This window comes from Adelges cooleyi, unplaced genomic scaffold (genome assembly GCF_023614345.1).
Source record: "Adelges cooleyi isolate 19-005CV unplaced genomic scaffold, UGA_ACOO_1.1 ACOO_flye_CR_arks_rails_tigmint_CR_PRNA_23, whole genome shotgun sequence".
Lineage (NCBI taxonomy): Eukaryota > Metazoa > Arthropoda > Insecta > Hemiptera > Adelgidae > Adelges > Adelges cooleyi.
In genome coordinates this window covers 15,017,234-15,038,667 of record NW_026095893.1, presented here as the reverse complement: position 1 = coordinate 15,038,667, position 21,434 = coordinate 15,017,234, and the positions used below count along the sequence as shown (strand labels likewise).

General features: G+C 30.4%; 1 protein-coding gene across 12 annotated transcripts in view; it reads left to right on the top strand.

The window, feature by feature from the left end:
* The window catches only part of LOC126835212 (potassium channel subfamily T member 2), a 163,029-nt gene that overhangs the window by 134,004 nt on the left and 7,591 nt on the right, over positions 1–21,434 (top strand). For 6 of the 12 annotated variants that reach the window (XM_050567610.1, XM_050567611.1, XM_050567608.1 and 3 more), the window contains 24 exons: positions 2,542–2,621; positions 3,332–3,431; positions 4,244–4,442; positions 11,598–11,672; positions 11,737–11,820; positions 11,903–11,997; positions 12,090–12,273; positions 12,336–12,500; positions 12,784–12,984; positions 13,057–13,274; positions 13,584–13,733; positions 13,791–14,233; positions 14,300–14,447; positions 15,691–15,759; positions 15,867–15,972; positions 16,740–16,984; positions 17,591–17,725; positions 17,976–18,087; positions 18,294–18,479; positions 18,567–18,698; positions 18,928–18,963; positions 19,067–19,141; positions 20,305–20,510; positions 20,599–21,052. In XM_050567610.1, coding sequence (XP_050423567.1) covers positions 2,542–2,621; positions 3,332–3,431; positions 4,244–4,442; positions 11,598–11,672; positions 11,737–11,820; positions 11,903–11,997; positions 12,090–12,273; positions 12,336–12,500; positions 12,784–12,984; positions 13,057–13,274; positions 13,584–13,733; positions 13,791–14,233; positions 14,300–14,447; positions 15,691–15,759; positions 15,867–15,972; positions 16,740–16,984; positions 17,591–17,725; positions 17,976–18,087; positions 18,294–18,479; positions 18,567–18,698; positions 18,928–18,963; positions 19,067–19,141; positions 20,305–20,510; positions 20,599–21,052 — 3,898 coding nt within the window. The remainder of the gene's footprint in view (positions 1–2,541; positions 2,622–3,331; positions 3,432–4,243; positions 4,443–11,597; positions 11,673–11,736; positions 11,821–11,902; positions 11,998–12,089; positions 12,274–12,335; positions 12,501–12,783; positions 12,985–13,056; positions 13,275–13,583; positions 13,734–13,790; positions 14,234–14,299; positions 14,448–15,690; positions 15,760–15,866; positions 15,973–16,739; positions 16,985–17,590; positions 17,726–17,975; positions 18,088–18,293; positions 18,480–18,566; positions 18,699–18,927; positions 18,964–19,066; positions 19,142–20,304; positions 20,511–20,598; positions 21,053–21,434) is intronic. The other 6 variants (XM_050567618.1, XM_050567619.1, XM_050567615.1 and 3 more) reach the window with 5 other exon arrangements.

The following is a 21,434-nucleotide window of genomic DNA, read 5'->3' as shown; positions in this document are numbered from 1 at the left end:
TAAATTGTATGTGTGAATCCGACAGGGTGTGGATGTGCGAGGGAAATATGAAATGCATTGTGGCGTCTAAGCGATCATATTACACTAATAACTTGTTCGTCCTTTGAATAAGATAGCAAATCTTTGTGCATCCCTTCCTCAGCCCTCCTCAACTAATTTTAAATAGATAATAAATGGCGAAATATCATAATATTATTTTGTTTTATCACAAACGGGTTTAAACGTTTTTACTATATTATCTAAATGTAAAAATCTTTGAAATATTTCTGGTTTTTGTTTTGTGATTTATTTTACTATTTGGAAACATTGTTTTGTTCCATTGCGCCTGGGTTTAAAATAAGCCTCAAGAGACTTTAGGTGTGTCAATAGGTATATATTTTCTGTTTTCTTGGCTTTTTCCCTGGAGAATTGTTGTTCACAGAGCACTTAATACTCACAAGCGTAACGCTCGCCGAGTACCACCGACTCAGCCACACATAATATACAGAGGTTTTGGGATAGAAAAGAAAGCAAAAATGAGATTTTATCAAGCGCGGCAGTCTGCCACCAGTACCTAATGGCTTTACGTTAATAATAACGAACTCACACTACAGAAACAATTTATTTTAGTTGTTATCGTATCCTATATTATACAAGCAGCTACTGCAACAGATTGCACACAACTTCATATTCTAAATTTTTAATATTATTAAATGAATAAACAAGCACATTAATCTAGGTCGTTACTCGTAACTTGATTTGGACTTTAATTTAGAGTAAAATATTTTTTTTTAATACATTATGCATCATTAAATACAAGTAATTAATAACGGTTTACATTACATTATAATTATTGCAGTCGTTTGTTGTAGTAATACCCATATTACTTATCCTTTTATAGTGTTTTTTCTTTCATTGTTTTTGTAATTCTTGCTGATGAGCAAGTACTTAAGCACAAACAATAGATATGCTTCCAATGTAACGTAATGTAATCCAATGTAATGCCTTGTAAATTGTTACCCATAGTCCAAGAGTTAAACGTCATTACAAGTGTGAAATTATATTAGTCTTTATTTAATTAACCATAGAATTAAATATTCTCGTTCTCATTGTACTTATGTTTTGTGCCCTTAATAGTGACCATACAAAATTCGATTAATATTATTTATCAATTGCCAAATAGGTATAAACATACATTTATTAAAATGTATAATATATAGTGAAATATTTAAATTAAACATTTTTCAATTGCGGAAATTTATCATAAAATCTACTTATGGGAAATTCTATTTATAAAAATTAGGCTAGCAGACGAACTATAAATTCAATCAAGTTCGATCAACCATGTACTTTTCATTGTATTTATTGTACTTTATATTTATAAGAAAAATGTGATGATAAATATGAATATTTCTTTGGTTCCGGGTTGAAACGGCTTAAGTGAATTTTACTAATTATTTTGCCAATTGAACTTTAAATCTACGGAAAAAAATTTTTTGTGAAAAATTGACTTAACCACATTTCTGAGGTACCTTATATAAAAATACGGTATAGTTATTTTGTAGTTTACAAAATGATAAAATAATATATTTGTTTTGTTTTATTTTGTCTACATAAAACTGTTTTCATAATATGCTATACGGGGCGAAATTTTTATGTCTAAATTGCCATATTTTACAAGCTAGTCGGAAACGATAAAATCGAATTATGTTTCATTAATGAAAACATGACACATATTTTGGTTTGGTTCAACTGTATTTCTCACGTTCAGCATGACTTTTAAATTATTATATTATGTTTGTATTTTTACTCTAACTGATATTTACTTCTTCTTGTAATACAGAAAAACTAGATTCATTTAAGTTGCTGACAATTCTTTTTTTTTTAACCAAAATTACTTTCAAACATACGATACATAGCAGAAATACATTTTTTCATACTGAAAATATAAACCAAATCGAAACCTTTAATTTAACTTCGGAAAATTCTTTGTAGATCTCTATCCTCGTGTACTAATTTTTCAATGATAATTAGTTACTTATAAAATAGGTTACAAATACTGTCATTAGCTGAATACTAGTGGTTGTTATGAACATGACTTTTAGACACAATATTTTGCTTCGTTTTAAAGGCTGTAATTGTAAATTAAGACATATGATTTATAATCTTGAAATATTTAACAACCGATATTTTTGTATCACTCCTCTGGGAAATATTTAAACTAGTTAATACAAATTAAGTTTTAAACATATTCATTGAATATTACTATTTATTATAATTACACACAGAAAGCTGAAAATATCAAGTCTTCTCCTCTCATTTCTGAGTACAAAAAAAAGTTTTGATAGGTGTAAGGCGAAAGTTTTTTTCTTTTACTTTAAAATATTAATGTATCTTTAAAATATCATAAACACTGAAACTTAACATTATATTATTTACTTGTGACGTACGATTTGTAAGTAGTTTTTAAAATTAAATTGTTTGTACCTAAATACATAAAAAAATGTTTGTGTAACCTTTGAAAAATGGTAATAAAAATTCCATTTTATTTTATTTTTCCAGGGTACGAGTGGAATATTACGTGAACGAGAACACATTTAAAGAACGCTTACAAATATATTTTATTAAAAATCAACGCTCAAGTACGTGGCACTTTAAAATATTATATCTTATGTCGCAGAAACAGAGTTATATAAAATCAATTAATTCCAACCGCTTATAGAACCACGATCGCGTAAAAGGCCTAAAGAAAATAATTTGAATAGCACACTCTGTAATAGTATTATATTAATTGTGATACTATTATATTAATACCAGTGTGACTATGTTGACAGCAGAATACAGAACAAAAAGCTTTGTTGTCTACAACATATACATATTTGTATTATTATACGTTTAATGTTTATCACTATATTGCTGTCAGTATTTTTGTGACGATAATTGATTTAATAATAAGTACCCAGAAAACAGGTAACTACAATAGTTTTTTATTTCAAACATACGAAAAGAAAAAAACAGTCTTTATTAAAATGGAAGATTAACCATTTTAAGTATAATATTTTGTAGTTTTTTATTTCCAGTAAAATAGAACTATATGTTTTAATATCTTTCTGGCTCAACACTAAAATAGTTTTGGATTCCGGTTACACAGACGGACTACACCGATTATTATGTACTAATACTTTCGATTATAAAGATGGGTTTTTGATAGAATAATATACAATTTAATGGTTTAACTTTTTTTCTGTGTCAAATTCAATTTGCTTATAAATCCCTGCATCCAGGGGTATTACTGTTACTGATTATGTCCACATGAAAACATTTAATAATAAAATAATTATTTTTTTTTCAGGTCTTCGTATTCGTATCGTCAATTTATTTTTTAAACTATTAACATGTTTACTATATATTATCCGAGTCGTGCTCGATCAAGATCCTACTTTCGCGACGTGGTAAGCAATTCCTCTTAGACTTTAATTATGATAAAACTGTGAAAGCAAATTTAATATTGTGCTGTTGCCAATGAAAGAGCATCAATCATAGCAGTCCATTACTCATCAAATGGTCAATATATATCGTGTAAAACCGTAGTGGTGTAATGTGTAAACAATGTTTTTTTTTACTACATGACATTGAGTGAAATATTGATCATTAAACGCCGTTGTTCAACGTGCTTTGCCAAAGCGGAATTTAATATATATTCAAATTTTCGACGCTTTATAACTCATTTATACAACGCCTAACACGAGTTTGGATATTTTACATAAAATTACCGAACATCTAACAATAAAGTAAATGCTAAAGCACATCTCGAATTTCAATCAAAAACGAGAAGTTAATATCATAAAAGGCAGCTGCATAAAGTTCCTATACATACTAAATCGATAGCTCCTAACAATATTCATGTTTTATTTAAACTTACTATAAGATAATGTGTGTGTGTGTGTATATTATATTAACATGAATTTTTTTTTTAAAGTAATTGAGTCAAAAAATAATGATTTAATAAAATATTTTTTTTTTTTTTAAATGTGTATTACTTGAAAAAGTTCAATTATAAAAATTGTTAATTATTTTTGCGTTGATCTGTTCATTAAAACGTGAATATGCAATAGTATGTTGATAACTAAAGTGTACTAAATTGTACCATGATAAAATGTTTTGTTTTAACGAGTACAGGAAAAAAACATGTTGTTAATAGAAAATGTCTTTTTTTATTATATTACATAATATTGTATGAATCTGAATGGTATTTTGTAAACAGTTATGGGTGCCAAGTGGGGAACAAAACCGAATTCCTACTAAGCCGAAATCTAACGGACGAGGCTTTCCAAGCAAGACCAATCATCAATTGGGACGCCATTCAATGGGTGAAGAGGCCTTTCGAGTTATGGATACTCGAGTGTGGATTAGCCGTGTTCGCTCTCTGCGAGTCGCTGCTTCTCACGTATATTGGGTATAAGGTAAACAAAGAACAAAAAAATAGAACAAATTGAAAACCTATTTTATTTATTCGATTAAACTTTAAGTATACACTCGCATTACGACCAGATGGGTAAGGTTAATACCTACTTCTATTGTTAAGTCAGATATGAATTTAAACACGTATACGATAAGGTACTAGCCCGAAGCTTTTTTGATTAATAAACAAAATTAAATATATATTAAGATTGTGAAACCACTAATTATTTAGAACCGATATTGTGGTTATCGAGACGTATAGTGTTATTCCGCTATTTACACTATTTCAAGTTAAAAGGAGTTCGACGGAAATTCTTAAATTCTTAGTAAATAGTATAAAAGCGAAGACGTTCCGCAAGCGTCGGTTGTTATTGAAAGAAAAAAAAGTTCAGGGATATTCGAAATATGAAGTGTTTATTTACAAGAATGGGAATTCAACGCAACACGATCAAACAATATGGCTGTCAAACGCATAATACAAACACGAATTTTGAAATAAAGCTCCTGGGAGGGGGGTCTTTTTTTATGTTTAATTTGACTGCGGTTGATAGGCACACAACAAAACACTTTGCGTGGGTGGGACAGCTCTTTAAGAATTACGACAAAAAGCGAACTGAATTTATGTTGCTGATCGGCCTAACTAAGTATTAATAATAATAACTAAATGTTTGACTAAAAAACACGTTGTCATAATTATTAAGTATTCATTAAAATATGATATAAAACATTATTTTTACATTTTTCAAAGTAATACATTCTAAGCTAAACTATAAAAAATTAACAGTATCCACACTTCATGTAAATACATCAATACATGAATATGTCCTGATAATTGTATGATTATTTTCGATCAATAATCTCCTTGCGATATATGATGATAGTATAGTCAATGTTAATAATGTAATTGTAATAATGTTAATTATATGTTCTGGCCAAACGTTTTTTAGTAGTTTTGTAATATCTGGCCTGAATCGATTTACCGGCAACATTTATGTAAGGCCAATAAGTAAGTTCCTACCTAACAAAATCATTTGACTATCCTTATATTATATCCTAATATATCATTACATCCTTATATATATATCCTTATACAGTACATTCAAATTATTTATCGGCTGTTTCATTTACAAAACAAGCGCTAGAGTACCTAATCTCTTATCTTTAATATCTTATCACTTATCTAATAATTATTGATCAGATCTTTCATTAAAAAAACAACAGCTAGCTCGTGCCACACGCACATATTTTCTTATTAACCCCCAGCCAAAAGACATACTCATGTCAAAAAAAAAATTATATAATAATTATTTGTTTAGTTTTAACGCTCTAATTAAATTTTTTACTGCCTTCTCCTATGATGAGGTTTTTGTCGATTTAAAAATAATAAGAACTAAAGTAACAATATAGTATTTTTTTTGCCCATAAAACAGTGAACAAGTGTTCAGTAGTATTCATATTCTATTTAAACTAAAACATATAGAATGTAGATATATGGAGTAAATACAAAAAAAAAAATGGTGATTTTAATTATTAATGGAAAAAGAGTATTTGACTAGCGTTCCCCATTATTCATAACATAACATAAAAAATGAAAACATTATAGTAAATTGTGTAGTTTGTAATATAATATAGAAATGGTGACAAACCGGGGCACTATTTAAATAAAACCTCAAACAATAAATACTATTTTTTTTTATTTAAACAAGTATCTAAATAATAATTTCATATGTCTAATAAAATAAAATACATTTTTATCTGAAATATCAGGTAATTTGAATAAAAAAATATATTTAAGGAAAATATTATTTTAAATTATTACTTGAAACAACAAAAAAAATATCAATTTCAATTACAGATTATTTCGATATATTTGGGTTTAATATTCAACAATTATTTGACGTGCTAAGCAGAAATGTAAGTGTTTCAGTCATAGAAGTCATTATTTCCGTGTAATTTTTCGATATTTGTCAATTAAATAAAAAATATATTCAGGTTTGGTAAATATTAACAAAAACAGGGATTTCATGAAATCACAGGTGAAATCGCATTTTGCAATATAATAAAATAGATTTTTCATTTTTTTTCAACTTACATTTTATTGTAATTTTTTAATCTGTAGTGTAACGTGACAGAGGATTTCTTTAATACCGATATTGGAATGCCTGAAATAGTTTTATTTTCCCTTAGTCGTCGATGAAACCACGTTTACCCTACACCATCGGTCAATATTTAGTATTAAACAAAAACAATTTTTTAATAAAAAAAACGCATATCGCACTCACAGAGATTTTTGTTACTATCCCTTTTTAATGGTGTTTTATTTTTTATTTGCTAATCATTTAACAATATAACTTTACTATATTTGATAAGAGCTGCGGTCACTGAGCTGTATGGTATACCAAAGCACACAAAATCAACAGACGGTCCAAAATTAGGGGATGTTGATAATGGTAACTAAACCAGCACCATTATTAATAACACTAATTACCCGACTTTAATTTTCACTTTCAATAATTATTGTTACTACCTATTAATTTTTTTTATTTTACATTTTTTTAAATTTATTGATTTGATGCCTTCACATTAAAAGTCATAAAAGTGTTATCAATGCACATAGAATTATTATTAAATATATATAATAAAACGTTTTGAAGAATAATAATATCTTTTGAATATTTTATGGCTAAAAAGATAATAAATATATTATAATTTAATTTATTGTCAAAGACTAAAATTTAGTAGTGTCTATACAGCCAATATTGATAACACAGAAGTATACTAAATTTGTTTAAAATAATATGCCATAAATATTTAGCTGATAAAAATGTTTATAATAATATTGTTTAAGTAATTCTTTATTTAAAATTGGGCTAATAAAATATATAACCATTGAAACCACTTTTTTCTTCGTGCAATCCAATTTATAAAATTATCTTAATAAATCAACATGATTATATAAACATTTGATTTTTAACTATTATAGTCAGCACTCAGGTTTATGAATGAAAATCAAGTTATGTCCATCCCTGGAAGTAATGTTACACATTGATGTTTTTGAACGCAACTAGAAATTGTTAAATCCCATTTTAGTAATTTGACAACCGATTCAAGTGCTCTCTAAGGAAAAAGTGGACTTATTGTATTTATTGTTTGACTGCAGAACAAAAATCACTCTTTACTAATTTAACTAGGTATTTATTTACTGTAAATGATTGTACTAGGAATGGTTTTTTTTTTACTTTTACTATAAGATGTTCACATCAGCTATACTATACTTGTGCTATAATGTGTCGAGAAAATCGCTACTCTGAGAGCCATTACGGTGGAAAGTTGGATTAGCCTAATAGACACGAGGCGACGTATAACTTATCACACATTTTTACGTTAGCACTATATATATATATATATAGAGAGATTTTTATGTTCTGAATTTCTCAGGCAACATACAATACGAGTAGATTAAAATATTTTTGTGCTTTAAAGCCTTTCTGTGTGTATATGTAATATATACAAAAAAAAATCATTGTTCTGAACGTCTATACCCACGCGATATGCAAAAAAAAGCTTTTATAAGCAAAGGACTCACAGCTGGACGTGTGGTTAAGGTTACTATATTATAGTAATTAAAAACAATCTTGAAAACAATATCACGAGTCATAATATATATTTTATTGTACCACTAGAATTCCATTGTCGCAAATAATAAGTCAACTGTAAAATAATATTGTATTATGCTGGTAGAAAAAATTATTTAATCTTAGTGAAGGCATATTGCTTTTAATTTTTGTTATACATAATAAATGTGTACATGATTTTAATTTAAAACTACTATAATATGATTCCTAACACTAAGTAGGTTAGGCCAATAAAACTGTTATATTTAAAGATTGACTTATGCATATAACTTTATATAATCGTTATTTTTGTAGGAAATCCCATTATTGTTTTACACTATATATTATTGTTATCCCATTATTGTATTGGTGTATATTAATAATACTACTTGTCCTTTTATAGTTACTGATAAACACCAATTATATGAACTGTAATAATTTACTAACATATTTTATGCAAAACTAAATCTTAAACATAATATTGTACTAGTAAATTATTTTTTACAAAAGGTCGATTGAAGTAAAGTTGTTCACAGAAAAGCTTCAATGAACATATTGCATTTCAATCACGTTTTATGGAGATTTAGAGAATAATATAGCGAAAGCTAACCGTTCGTTATTTTTTATCGTTATTTTGTCATCGACAAAAACATAAAAAAATATTATGGAAATTAATTTGATTCTACATTAGTGATTAGAAAAAAATAATGTTTTTTTGTATACCTACATCAAACTAGTCATATTTTTTAATATTTTCCGGAATCAACGAATTAATTCTTAGCATATTTAATAAAAATTATAATTACATTACATTTAAAAATATTTTAGATTCGATACAATTTCAAGAAGATATTGTATTTGCAATGATGTTTTTTTAATTTTTGTTGTGCCTTTGAACTGAATTACTCAACTAGCTTTGATATCAATCTGATACTGCAATTGCAAATAGCAAAATTAACTCTAGATGTTTTTTATTTAAATTGCAGAACAAAACAATTAAAATGTTTTATTATTATAATCCATAAAAATAAAATTCAATAAAATAATATATATTTTATTTTAAAAAATGATTAACTTTATAAAGTGTGTATACTAAAATTCAGTTAATTATTGGATATTATTCGTTTATTAATATCCGTATTACATGTGTAATACTAACTCAATAAGTAAATTATTGATAAACAATAAAAATTATTGATTATGGTAATGTGTGCCTAACTATTTTTAATTATACATTTAAGTGAAATGCATGATTTTTGTATGATCACATTTTCAATAAAACCAATGTATTTTTATTTATCATCTCACACTAAAGTTAAAATAAAAACAAATAGGTTATTATAAAGTAAAAAATTTGTAATTTAATTGATACTCAATTTGTTTTTGTAAAAATAATTTATATATATATTATACAGGATATCTAATGCTGTTTTGACAGTCTTACGCAAACAAATTTGCAGATGGCTTTGTTAAATTAGCGTGAAACTCTTGTACATTATCTGTATTTTTAGGATTATTTTTTTATAAACAAAATTATAAAATAATTCAGAATCATTTACCTTGTTTTTGTAGTACACAGAAAATAGTCAAATCGTGGTACAGTTTTTTTGTGCGTACAATTTATTATTGTTCATATTCTTTTCCTCCTAACTATACTTTATTAATTATATGCACCAGGAGGTAAAAAAAATGCACACGAATTGTATATAACTAGGTAGAAAGTACAAAATATACACTTTTATAAATGCCAAAGATTAAAATGATATGTGGATTTTATGTTTTATGTATAATGAAATACAAATGTCAAACTTTGTACTTATCTTATAACAATGTCATTCTACTTAAATACCAATAGTTAAATAATTGTATATATTTAAGATACAGCGTAAACTATGATATTTCTATAAACAACGTCAAAATGCTCGTTAGGGTAAGCAAGTTCTGTCGTAAAAGTTTTAATAACTACAGCGGGCTTTTAGAGGTGTAATCCGCCTCTTACTTATAGTTAAAAATACTTGTACAACATATTACTTCCCTTTTAAGTACTTTATAAAAACTAATGATAAACATAAGTGGTAGGATAGCTTTTGAAATTAAGAATATTCTACAAAAAATGTTAACTGGTCGATAACCAGTTTTGGATAACTATTTTTGAAGTTATTAAAGTTTCAAGTTTAGGGCAGGAGGAAAGGTGCAGTGTAGTATTATTTTTATCTGCGCACACTTCCCAACCACACTTCCCCCCCCCCCGCTTTAACTTTTAAACTCTTATAACTTTAAAAAAATTATCCAAAACTAGTTGTCAACCTGTCAACATTTTTAGTGAAATATTCTTAATTTAAAAAGTTTAAAAAATATATACGTTACCTACCATTTAAGTTTCAAGAGTTGCTTTCAAAAAAACTAGTTTACGAGTGGGGTAGAAACTAGAAATATATTAATTTGTGGAAAATTGAGATCACATTATATAAAAAAAACTATGGAAAAAAAATTTAATTATTAATAAAACCCAGTGAGATATTGAGTGGCCCATGATAAAAAAAATCACCCTGTAGATGGAGATGACCTATGGGAAAAATGGGTGGAATAGTATACACATTGTCCAATTATAATAGAGGAGGAGCGAAGTTTCAAAATGTACTTTTTTTTGGATTTCTTATATCTAACCTCAGGATAGGTTGAGCCGCAACCAAGAGGTCGCAGGTGTTTTTATCCAGTCCCGCTCAGTTGATTTGGTAAGGTAATTTCAGAGTATTTCTCCGACTTTTTACATATATTTTACTGTATACATTCAATGTAATTATTTGTTAGTTTATAGTGGAATGTATATATTTCTTGTGTTGTCGTATCGATTATATAATTAAAAGTTTTAACAATTATTGTCCAACTGAGGCATCAGCACTTATGAAATACAAATATTTAAACTAACATTAATATTGGAGGTCCGGGGACAAGTTTTGTATTCATCTATAAAAGATAATATATTCTATGATGGATACTATAAAAGAACTAACAGTATTTAGCTTACATTATAGCTTTTGTTTTACACATACTCGTTTAAAATGCCAACTATAGAACCCTCTGATATATATTATTCATATACAGTCCCGGCGCTACAGCTGGTTAGCGTTTCAAATAGGTGTTTTATAAGGTACTAAAATGTGTGCCTTTAATTTATTTTCTTTAACATTTTTTAATATGTAAGTAAGTGACCTATATTCTCTACACTCTTGGCATATCCGTTATTGATTATTACACGTAGAACAAAATGTTTGAAAAGCGTATGTAAAAAAAAAAAAACAACAACGTATAACTATGTATACAGATATCTTCTTCTTTCTATACACGCTTTTGTGAGTACTTGAAAAATAATGAACATGACAAAAATAATATTTTATAACGATATCCTTTGATGGCTCAGATGTTTGAATTGTTTTATTTAAACTGATTTCTGGCACACTATAGATTCCATGAACACAATGATTATTATATTATGACTACTACAAAAATAATTATATTAATGGCACGGTTTTCTGTTCACAGGGAAACGTAATGCAGCAACTTCTATCGTTCCATTTCATATTGGAGTTGATCACTACGGTTCCGTTTATCTTTACCGTAAGCTTATTGAAAAACGAATGCAGGTTAATTTGATTGGTTTCATTTGATTTAAATTTTTTAGCTTTTCCAACCGACTTTGATTAATCTTTTCATACCGGTGTTTCTAAATTGTTGGCTAGCGAAAAAGTCCCTGGAAAACATGTTTGTCAGTAACACTTATATTATAACATATTTTTAACGTCAAATATATTATATTTATTAATATATATTTTTACTTTGCATTCCAGAATGATCTTCATCGCGCTATGCAAAAATCTCAATCAGCTCTTTCCCAGCAGTTGATGATTCTGTCGGCCACTCTCCTTTGTTTAGTGTTTACTAGGTCAGTCATTGTTACCTTACATATTAAAGCTCATATTTTATTTCTAACCGGAAACATATAAAATGTTTTATTATATTGTGTAATTTTCTTAGTGTATGTGGCATTCAACATTTCCAAAGAGCTGGACACCGTCACTTGAGTCTCTTTCAAGCAACCTACTATGTGGTTGTCACTTTTTCTACAGTTGGCTATGGAGACTTCGTGCCGGATATTTGGCCTTCTCAACTATACATGGTCGTTATGATCTGCATAGCACTTATTGTCCTTCCTACTCAAGTGAGTCTTAAAAAACGTAGAATAAAAGTAATATTAACAAAAATATTTTGTTTCCACTTCAGTTTGAACAGCTAGCGTTCACTTGGATGGAAAGACAAAAACTCGGCGGTTCTTATTCATCTCACAGAGCACATTCCGAAAAACATGTCGTCGTGTGTAGCACGACGCTCCAAGCCGACACCATAATGGATTTCCTCAATGAATTTTACGCACACCCTTTACTTCAAGTTAGTAGTGTCTAGTACAGTAACCGCATTTATTATATTGATTTGATCACCCACGAAACTTTTATATGTTTTTTTATACTTGAGCGATTGTAATAGTTAAACATCTGCTTAACTATTTGGCTGTTGATTCTGACACAATAGTATTTTTTTGATTCACGTTACATAATGTAAAATCTACAGACAAACTTGAAAACGCAATCACATATTGCGTTTACAATTTAATATGTTTAGCGGTTTAAAAGAAAATCATCATAGTACTATGTCTTTTGTGTAAACCACGTAGGACTATTTTGTGGTATTGCTTTCGCCAATGGAACTCGACACAACCATGCGGATGATACTTCAAGTGCCCATTTGGGCACAGAGAGTCATCTACATACAAGGGTCGTGCCTGAAGGACGGTGATCTATCCAGGGCCAGGATGAGCGACGCTAAAGCATGTTTTGTCCTGGCAGCTAGAAACTACGCGGACAAAGCCGCAGCGGTAACGTGGTGTTATATAATTTTTGTAATAAGACGAAAGGAGTGAAATAAGTATGATGCGTTTATTACTTAGGACGAACACACTATACTGCGGTCTTGGGCGGTAAAGGATTACGCCCCGACGGTACCTCAGTACGTGCAAATTTTCCGACCAGAAAATAAATTGCACGTAAAGTTTGCCGAATTTGTCGTTTGTGAGGACGAGCTCAAGTATGCGCTTCTGGCCAACAACTGCACTTGTCCAGGTGCATCGACTCTGGTCACATTGTTATTGCATACTAGCAGAGGCCAGTGAGTATTGGCTGCGATACTTCCGTAAAGTTAGCTACCAGACCCGTATAAAACTCATCGTATATGCCACGAGAGACACGGGTGTCTCTCATTTGAACTTTGAAGCACCGGTGACTCGTGTGGTACCTTGAAAATGTCGCAATGTGAGACACCCGTGTCTTTCATGGTACGTGAGAGAAGTTTTTTCCTAACAAGTCAAGTACACAAGTATAGCCTGTGTAAGCGATACCTGTGATCCTCATGGTAGCTAACGTGTTAAAGAAAGCAAACTTTGTTCGTAACCCTTTTTTGTTTTTTAATGACTTCCAGGGAAGGGCAGACATCTCCCGAAGAATGGCATCGGTTGTACGGCAGGTGCTCGGGAAACGAGATCTATCACATCCTACTGGGCGATAGTCGGTTTTTCGGCGAGTACGAAGGAAAGAGTTTCACCTACGCTAGCTTTCATTCGCACCGAAAGTAAGTGTCAGCGGACGTTAGTCGAGCCTTTTTTCAAAACCCTTTGTCTGCTCGCAGATTCGGCGTGTCCCTTGTTGGCGTTCGGCCGGCCGACCTGCCGGAGTTCTACGAGGACACGATACTGCTGAATCCCGGGCCGAGGCACATAATGAAGAAATCCGACATATGTTATTATATCAGTGTAAATAAAGAGGAGAATTCGTCGTTTGTCTTGTCCAACAGTGGGGCGATGCCGGCAAAACAGCTAGAAAGTGTAAATAGTAGTTGTGGTGAGTGTTGTTTTGGTCAAATCGGTAGAAGTCGGCTCTTTGCGTCGATGACCGTGCAAATTTCATTTTTAGATAAACCGACTGACGTTCAAAAAACAATTAAAGAAACGCACACGCCGCCAAGCAAACACTCGGACGAACCGATGGCCGTGGGCAATCATTTGAGTATTCCCAAACCCATAGACATGAATCCGAATTTATTAAGCCCCGAAATTTTAAATCAAAGAAGAGGTGCGCCGTGTAATGTTTATTCAAATGACTCCACGTTGACTTTCACTGTTCTAAATGTGATTATAGGCAGTCGCCGGCCGAGCATTTTACCGGTAGCCGAAACCATGACGGGTTCTTCGTTAAACATATCCGTACCTCATCCGGAAGACGGCGACGAGAGCGAAGACGAACTCGAAGACGAAGTACCTTGGAGATCTCCCAGCGAGAAGATAGCGTAAGGATTATGACATTTTATACCTGAAAATATATTATAATTAAAGATCTTGCCAAAAATGTAAAAAAAATTAATGTTTAACGATCAAACGCGTACTATGTACGTGTTACGGTTTTGTTTGGTTGTTTTATTATATTTATTGAGTAAGATAACAGTATTGTTGTTGGAGCGTGCTGTGTACTTTTTTTTTTAACGCTTTCATAGAATTTGAATAAAGTTGTACATGACCTTGATTTACATAGGCCTAGATTTAGGTGTATTACACACTCGCAGCTTCTAACACACGAAACAAACTAGTTAAGTGTATTGCGGTTACATAATATGAAAAGTTCTAAAGTTCTACAGTTTAATCTCCTTAGTTTGAAATAATGTCTTTGTGCGAGTATTATAAGGTTTTGGCAAAATTATTCCTATTATTTAGTATGATACATTTACATAATATTATTAAAGAAAAACGCTATAAGCAATTTCGAAGTACACTAAGCCATAAGTCATTTTTAATGTTACCAATAGATTTCACTTTAAAATACATTAAAAACAATGTCGTAAATAATTAAAAAAATTAATTAAAATGTATTAATTTTTAGTAAGACAGATTGTTTATTTATGATGATTTTTCCATTACTATTCTGTGGCCAGTGGCATAGAATTAATTAAATATTACGTTTTTATGAAACGTATACAATAATCAACGTATTAGCCTATTTATATCAAACAATATGTTACAAATTATATTATGTTGAAATATTTACAGAAATGCTATCTATAAACAAAATACACAGTTTAACAATTTTCTCACATAAACAACTTGTAAGGAGTATACGTGTTTGAACACTCATAAAGTATTTGTAACAAATACTTGATGTTATACCGTAATTTTTTTATTACACTCGACCCTCCTCTAAAAAAAATTATATATATATATAAAATGTCTATGCATGCAATATACTATTATCTGTTTTATATAATACCTAATTATCATATTTCATTAAAGTACAAAATGCGTGTTCAAAAGATAAAAAAAAAAAATCTGTCAGTGTCTTTTAACACTGAACATGTAACAAAGTTATTTCGAAACTGAAATTTAACATAGTATACATACTTTTTTTTTAATATTGTTTTTATAATAAAAACATTTAATCACATTGAAATGCATTAGATTTGATAATTTCGTCAATAAAAAAAAAAAATGGCGAAACTGCATGTTGATTTCTTTGTTTTTGCATGTTTGTTGTATACTTAGATTCCGCTTTACAGCGGGCGGCAAAGAAGACATTTATGTCCAGCCTGTTTGGCATGCTGAATGGAACAGGCAAGTGTTTAGTGTTGTGTTTCTTCGCATTTAATTGATAGTCTTCTGTGTTTTAATTGAAAAACATTTATATTTAATTAAATATTTTAATTTTTGAAACCAAATAGAATTGTCAAAGGATTTCCGCCAGTATCTCCTTACATTGGTGTCAGCCCAACACTTTGTTATCTTTTGAAGGAGAAAAAACCGTTATGTTGCTTACAGTTAGCTCAAGTGAGTGCAAAAATCGTTATCAACTGAGTATAAAACTTTACAGCATTTTAATATTTTCATTTTTCATTTCTTACAATTGAATAATGCATAAAATAAAGCATTACCTATAATATAAATAACAATGTAATTTAGTAGCAAGTAGAAAACGTGGTTATTATGTTAAGAGGGCGTCGCACCGGTGATTTTCAGTGGTAAAAACATATTTAAGCAGACTGAAAATAACTCGCTTAGTTTTGGTTTTAGAGTAAAAGCACCCATTATAAAATTAAAATAAAACAATATTCCGGAGGGCAAGACGGTGCATTTTTTTTCATTATTCCAATAATTAACTACCAAAATAGAGTGCTAGTTATTGAACTAATAATTACACATCACAGTTTAACCATTAAATTAAGATTTTGTGAAAAATTGCCTATACTTAACTCCTAAAAAAAAGGCGGTGCGACGCCCTCTTAATAAAAATAGATATTTTTAGGAGGATTTATATTTTTCATCGATTTAAATTTTTAAAAAACGTTAATTAAATTTCATAATTTATTTCTATTAAAAATTCATGTTGAAATGCTGTCTATAATAAATATTTTGACTCCATAAATCCAACCGATATGGTTGTACAATACAAATTTTACGGTGTATAAAACGAGCAGCAATAATAATTAATTATTATTGATTCTGTTATTAAGCGAACTAATAAATGTATTTAAGTATTTTGTTATTTTATTTTGTTTTGTTTATTCATTAAATTGTAATTCCAAATCGTGTAACAGGTATGCGAACACTGTTCGTATAGAAATGCTACCGATTACAATTGGCAAAACAAAACCATCATACTTGCGGCTGATTATGCGTCAAACGGTATTTACAATTTCATAATACCGTTGAGGGCGCACTTCCATCCGAAAACTTCTTTGAACCCGATCATTATTTTGTTGGAACGTCGGCCTGATATTGCATTTTTAGACGCCATATCATACTTCCCTCTTGTCTATTGGATGCTTGGTTCCATCGACTGGTAAACACTTAAAAATAGATTATTAATTATTATTCAATAAATCATACCTTAATCTCACAAAACATTAACTCGTATGGCAATGTATTTACACTTTAATGGAGTCACAAACAGATTATATATTTTTTTACCTACAATATTAAGGTACAATAGTTAGGTACTATTGTATTATTGTACTATTGACTATTGTATTAAGGTACGATAGTTTATTTTTTTAGTTTTATATTACCTAATTTTTTTACTTAATTTGTAATTTATTGTAAGTTCTGCTCTATGTTAATCGTATGTTACCCGTGATCCCAGTTTACTGTTGCCTAACACGATATAAATAAATAGGACAAAATTAAATCGATTGAGATTATTTGGTCACGTTAAAAAAAAAGGGAGACAAATGAAATAGTAAAACATGTTAAATGAGAGTGGAGGATAAAGGTAAACTAAAGAATAAAATTAAGAATAAAAATGTTTAGATGTGTGTAATACACAGAAACACATAAACTTAAAGAAAACGGTTAAAGAAGCGTGATTAGCCAGAGGATATTGTATCATTTTAATGTTGATAATATTGTTTATGCTTGAAAACTAACACATATTATAAATAATATATAGTTTGGATGATCTCTTGCGAGCTGGTATTTTATTGGCAGAAAATGTAGTTGTGGTGAACAAGGAATTATCGAATTCCGCTGAAGAAGAAACTTTGGCCGACTGTAATACAATTGTTGCCGTTCAAACCATGTTCAAGTAAGTGCAACATATTATACTCTTCAATTACATTCCAATCGGCAAAATTAACCTACATCTCCTAAGCGTTTCTCAATTATTATTACTATTAGATTAGATTAAGACTTGAGTAAGAAATAGCTAATTAGGTATGAGTCGCATCAGTTAGACTAAGTAATTTGAACAATACCAGTTCTCTTGCATTTCACTGATGTCACGTATATTTCGCGGTTTTTTAATGTATTTTTTTGTTTTTCATTATTGAACACAGATTTTTCCCCAACATACGTAGCATAACTGAATTATCGCAATCGTCCAACATGCGATTCATGCAATTCAGAGCACAAGACACGTACGCGTTACACCTGTCTAAAATGGAGAAAGTGAGTTGTTCATTAATAAAATATACGTTGTACCTATTGTAAATAATTGCTATTTTATTCCAAATGTATGTATGTTCTTTACACGAAATAAGAATGATTATAAATATAACAATATGACTGTAACCCAAACCTGATTTTCATTATTAATATTATAACAGTTATATTAAAGCTCACATATATCGTTTCTATTACGTTTTATTCTTTAGCACGAAAAGGAACGAGGATCACACATATCATACATGTTCCGGTTGCCGTTCGCCGCAGGTTCTGTGTTTAGTGCCAGCATGTTGGACACTCTGTTGTACCAAGCATTCGTCAAAGACTATGTCATTACTTTTGTTCGATTGTTATTGGGCGTCGACCAAGCTCCTGGTTCAGGATTTTTAACTTCGGTAAAGCCAACACTCAATAGACTTGAGATGCGTTAAAGATATTTTATAAAATGCCAAGTGCTAACGTTCGGGATTTCGTATTTCCAGATGAAAATTACTAAAGACGATATGTGGATAAGGACGTACGGCCGTCTTTATCAGAAACTATGCTCGACCACTTGCGAGATACCTCTAGGAATTTACAGGACTCAAGACTTGTCTAACATCGACTCTCCTCCGGTAAGCAAACTACCACCGAGTGATTAAAACAATAAGTCGTAGATACGAGTATATATTTTTGGTATTATTTTTTTTTTTATTTGTTTTTTTTTTTTGTGATTTCTCTTCATTAAACCCCTCTTGTGTATACGTGCTGTCTAGTTCATGTTACCCCTATCATAGAATGGAGATACCAGTATTAGACTATCGATTTTCTAATCACCCATATTTATTCTTCTGTCACTTTCAGGATGCATGTGGTACAGACTGCGATAAAACCTCTGAGGTATGCTACTACTAACGTTAACATTAAGTACTGACTAATATATTGCTTGTATAAATACACTTGGTTCTGATCTTATTATAAAACCGGCTTGTGTACAAATTAGGGATCAGATCACGAAGCTTACATGCCTATACCGACTAACTGCCTACCTAATTGCCACAGGAATCAAAATTCCGTTGTGAGTATTTACATAATCATACTTCCAACATGTTCCATCACTATGCATGATATTTCAACATTTTAAATACATCTATTATTTTATATTTTACAACGTAACTAACTTTATTATCTGCATTGCTATATTATATCAAATATTGTTAAATATTACAAAACTATTAACCGATTTGTAGCTAGGCGCACATAAAAACAAAGAGTATAATAGAGGTTTTTAGTAAGAAAAATTCGCTTTGTTTTATCCCAAACGCAAACGAACAATTTATATCAAATATGCATGCAATTCTAGGTCTGAGACAAAACGTATCAAATCATTACAAAAGTCCATTTATATAAAAAAATAAAATATATTTAATATAAAACATTAAAAATATGTATTTGATAGAAAATGACAGTTTTCTAAGATTCAAGTAAAAGTAATTAGACTAAGTCTTGAGCTATCTAATATTTCTTAACGGCATTTCTAAATTTTTTTTAGTTAAATTTTATATATTTCTATCACTTTTACCTTTATGAAGAATCTAGTCACTATTTTCAAGGAAATCATTTCCTTTTTCTTCCTTAAAATTAAAATAAAGCTTTAGGAAAATTAGAATTTTACTTGTTATGTTTTTAATAAATTATTCAAGTTTAAAAAAAAAAAATGCTAAATTATCCAAATTTGTCGACAGTTTTTATTTTTGCAATTAGGATACATGAACCTCAATTTCGCTTTGAGTAATTTATGGCTTAATAAGTGTTGACTAAAATATAGTCTAATTATCTTATCTCTATCATGTTTTATGTTTTCGCTTACCAGCTGTTGTTACTACAAGTTTGTTTAGCTTACATATAAAAATATTTTAATACATTTTATTAAATATTATATATATATGTGTTCTCATTTTGATAAAAAAAAAGTAATTATTATAACTTTATTCTCAAATGTATATCAATATTTAAAAAATAAATGAAACCCCTAAAAAAATAATATAAAAAAACTTGATAGCTTTTTGAAATACGATGATAACTATTATCTCACACCGCTGGAGATATTTAAAATAATTAAACAGCGTTTAAAAATAGTGGAGCAATTGAACTTTTGCGAAAATAAAGGTTTCTTAATGTGCGCCAGCTTTTTAAAAACAAATTCTTAAGAAGTTTTTTTTAATTACCGTGGTTCTTTAGTTTTCAATTAATATGAACGACGACGCACGTGACAACCATGATAATCTAATTGAACGTGCCGAGATTGTGAATCTAGTCCGGTCCCGAATGGACAGCCTGAACTTACCATCGGTCGATCACGAAGACGTCAGCGAGAAACGGAGCAGCCTGTCGTACGTTATCATCAATCCGAGCTGTGATCTAAAGCTCGAAGAGGGTGATATCATGTGAGTGTACACGAATGAAATTGCTTACATTTGTGTCGGCTACTGAGCGTCTTGGACGTTTTGGAATTAATTTGCCTCGGTTTCGCAGATACATACTCAGGCCTAGTCCGTTCTCGGCACAAAAGACCTTCGAGAGGCACAACAGCCGTCGCAAGTCCAACATAAGCTTTAGCTCGCAAACCGGACAGATTGGGTTCGGATCCAGAAGGGGCTCCACCCTGGCGTTCCCTCCGTTCATGTCAAGACCACCCCCGCTAGTGACCACCAAATCCAACAGCTTGTCTCTGCCCGACAGCCCTACCGTGGGCAGCGCCCTTCGAGCCCGGTCCAACTCGCTGCGCGTGGTCGACGACATACTGATGAGACGATCCAACTCACTGAGGCAAGGACTGTCCATGTGCAACCGGAAGAGCAGCCTCGAAGAGTTGGGAGTGTCGCACTTTGCGTTAGGATCGAGTGCACACGAACGTAGACCCAGCATGCAAGTAAGCCTAAGTGCTCGATCGATGAGACACGTCGTCACTACGCGAAGGCAGTCTGAGGTAACCTTGTAGTTATTTCAGCTAGCCTTGATGGTTGTCCTTTTGTGTCTGAATCACGCCGCCATAGAGTTGATTTTATGTTTGCACTACATAACGTCGATTTATATCATTAACAATATACCTAATTTCATTAGAACCTACACTTTTAATTGTTATAACTTATAACAATTGAATGCATATACCATACAACTATATAGTCTTGTTCGTCGAAAAGTAATTTTAGAAGTTTGTAAGTCTTAAAATCGTTACTAGACTAATTTAAATAAATTTGTTTATTATTTTGAAATTACATGTCCTATTAACTGCATGATAATCGATACGAATTGTTATCCTAATAGCTATATAACCTACCTTGATGTACTTATTGTTTTTCCATGTTTTA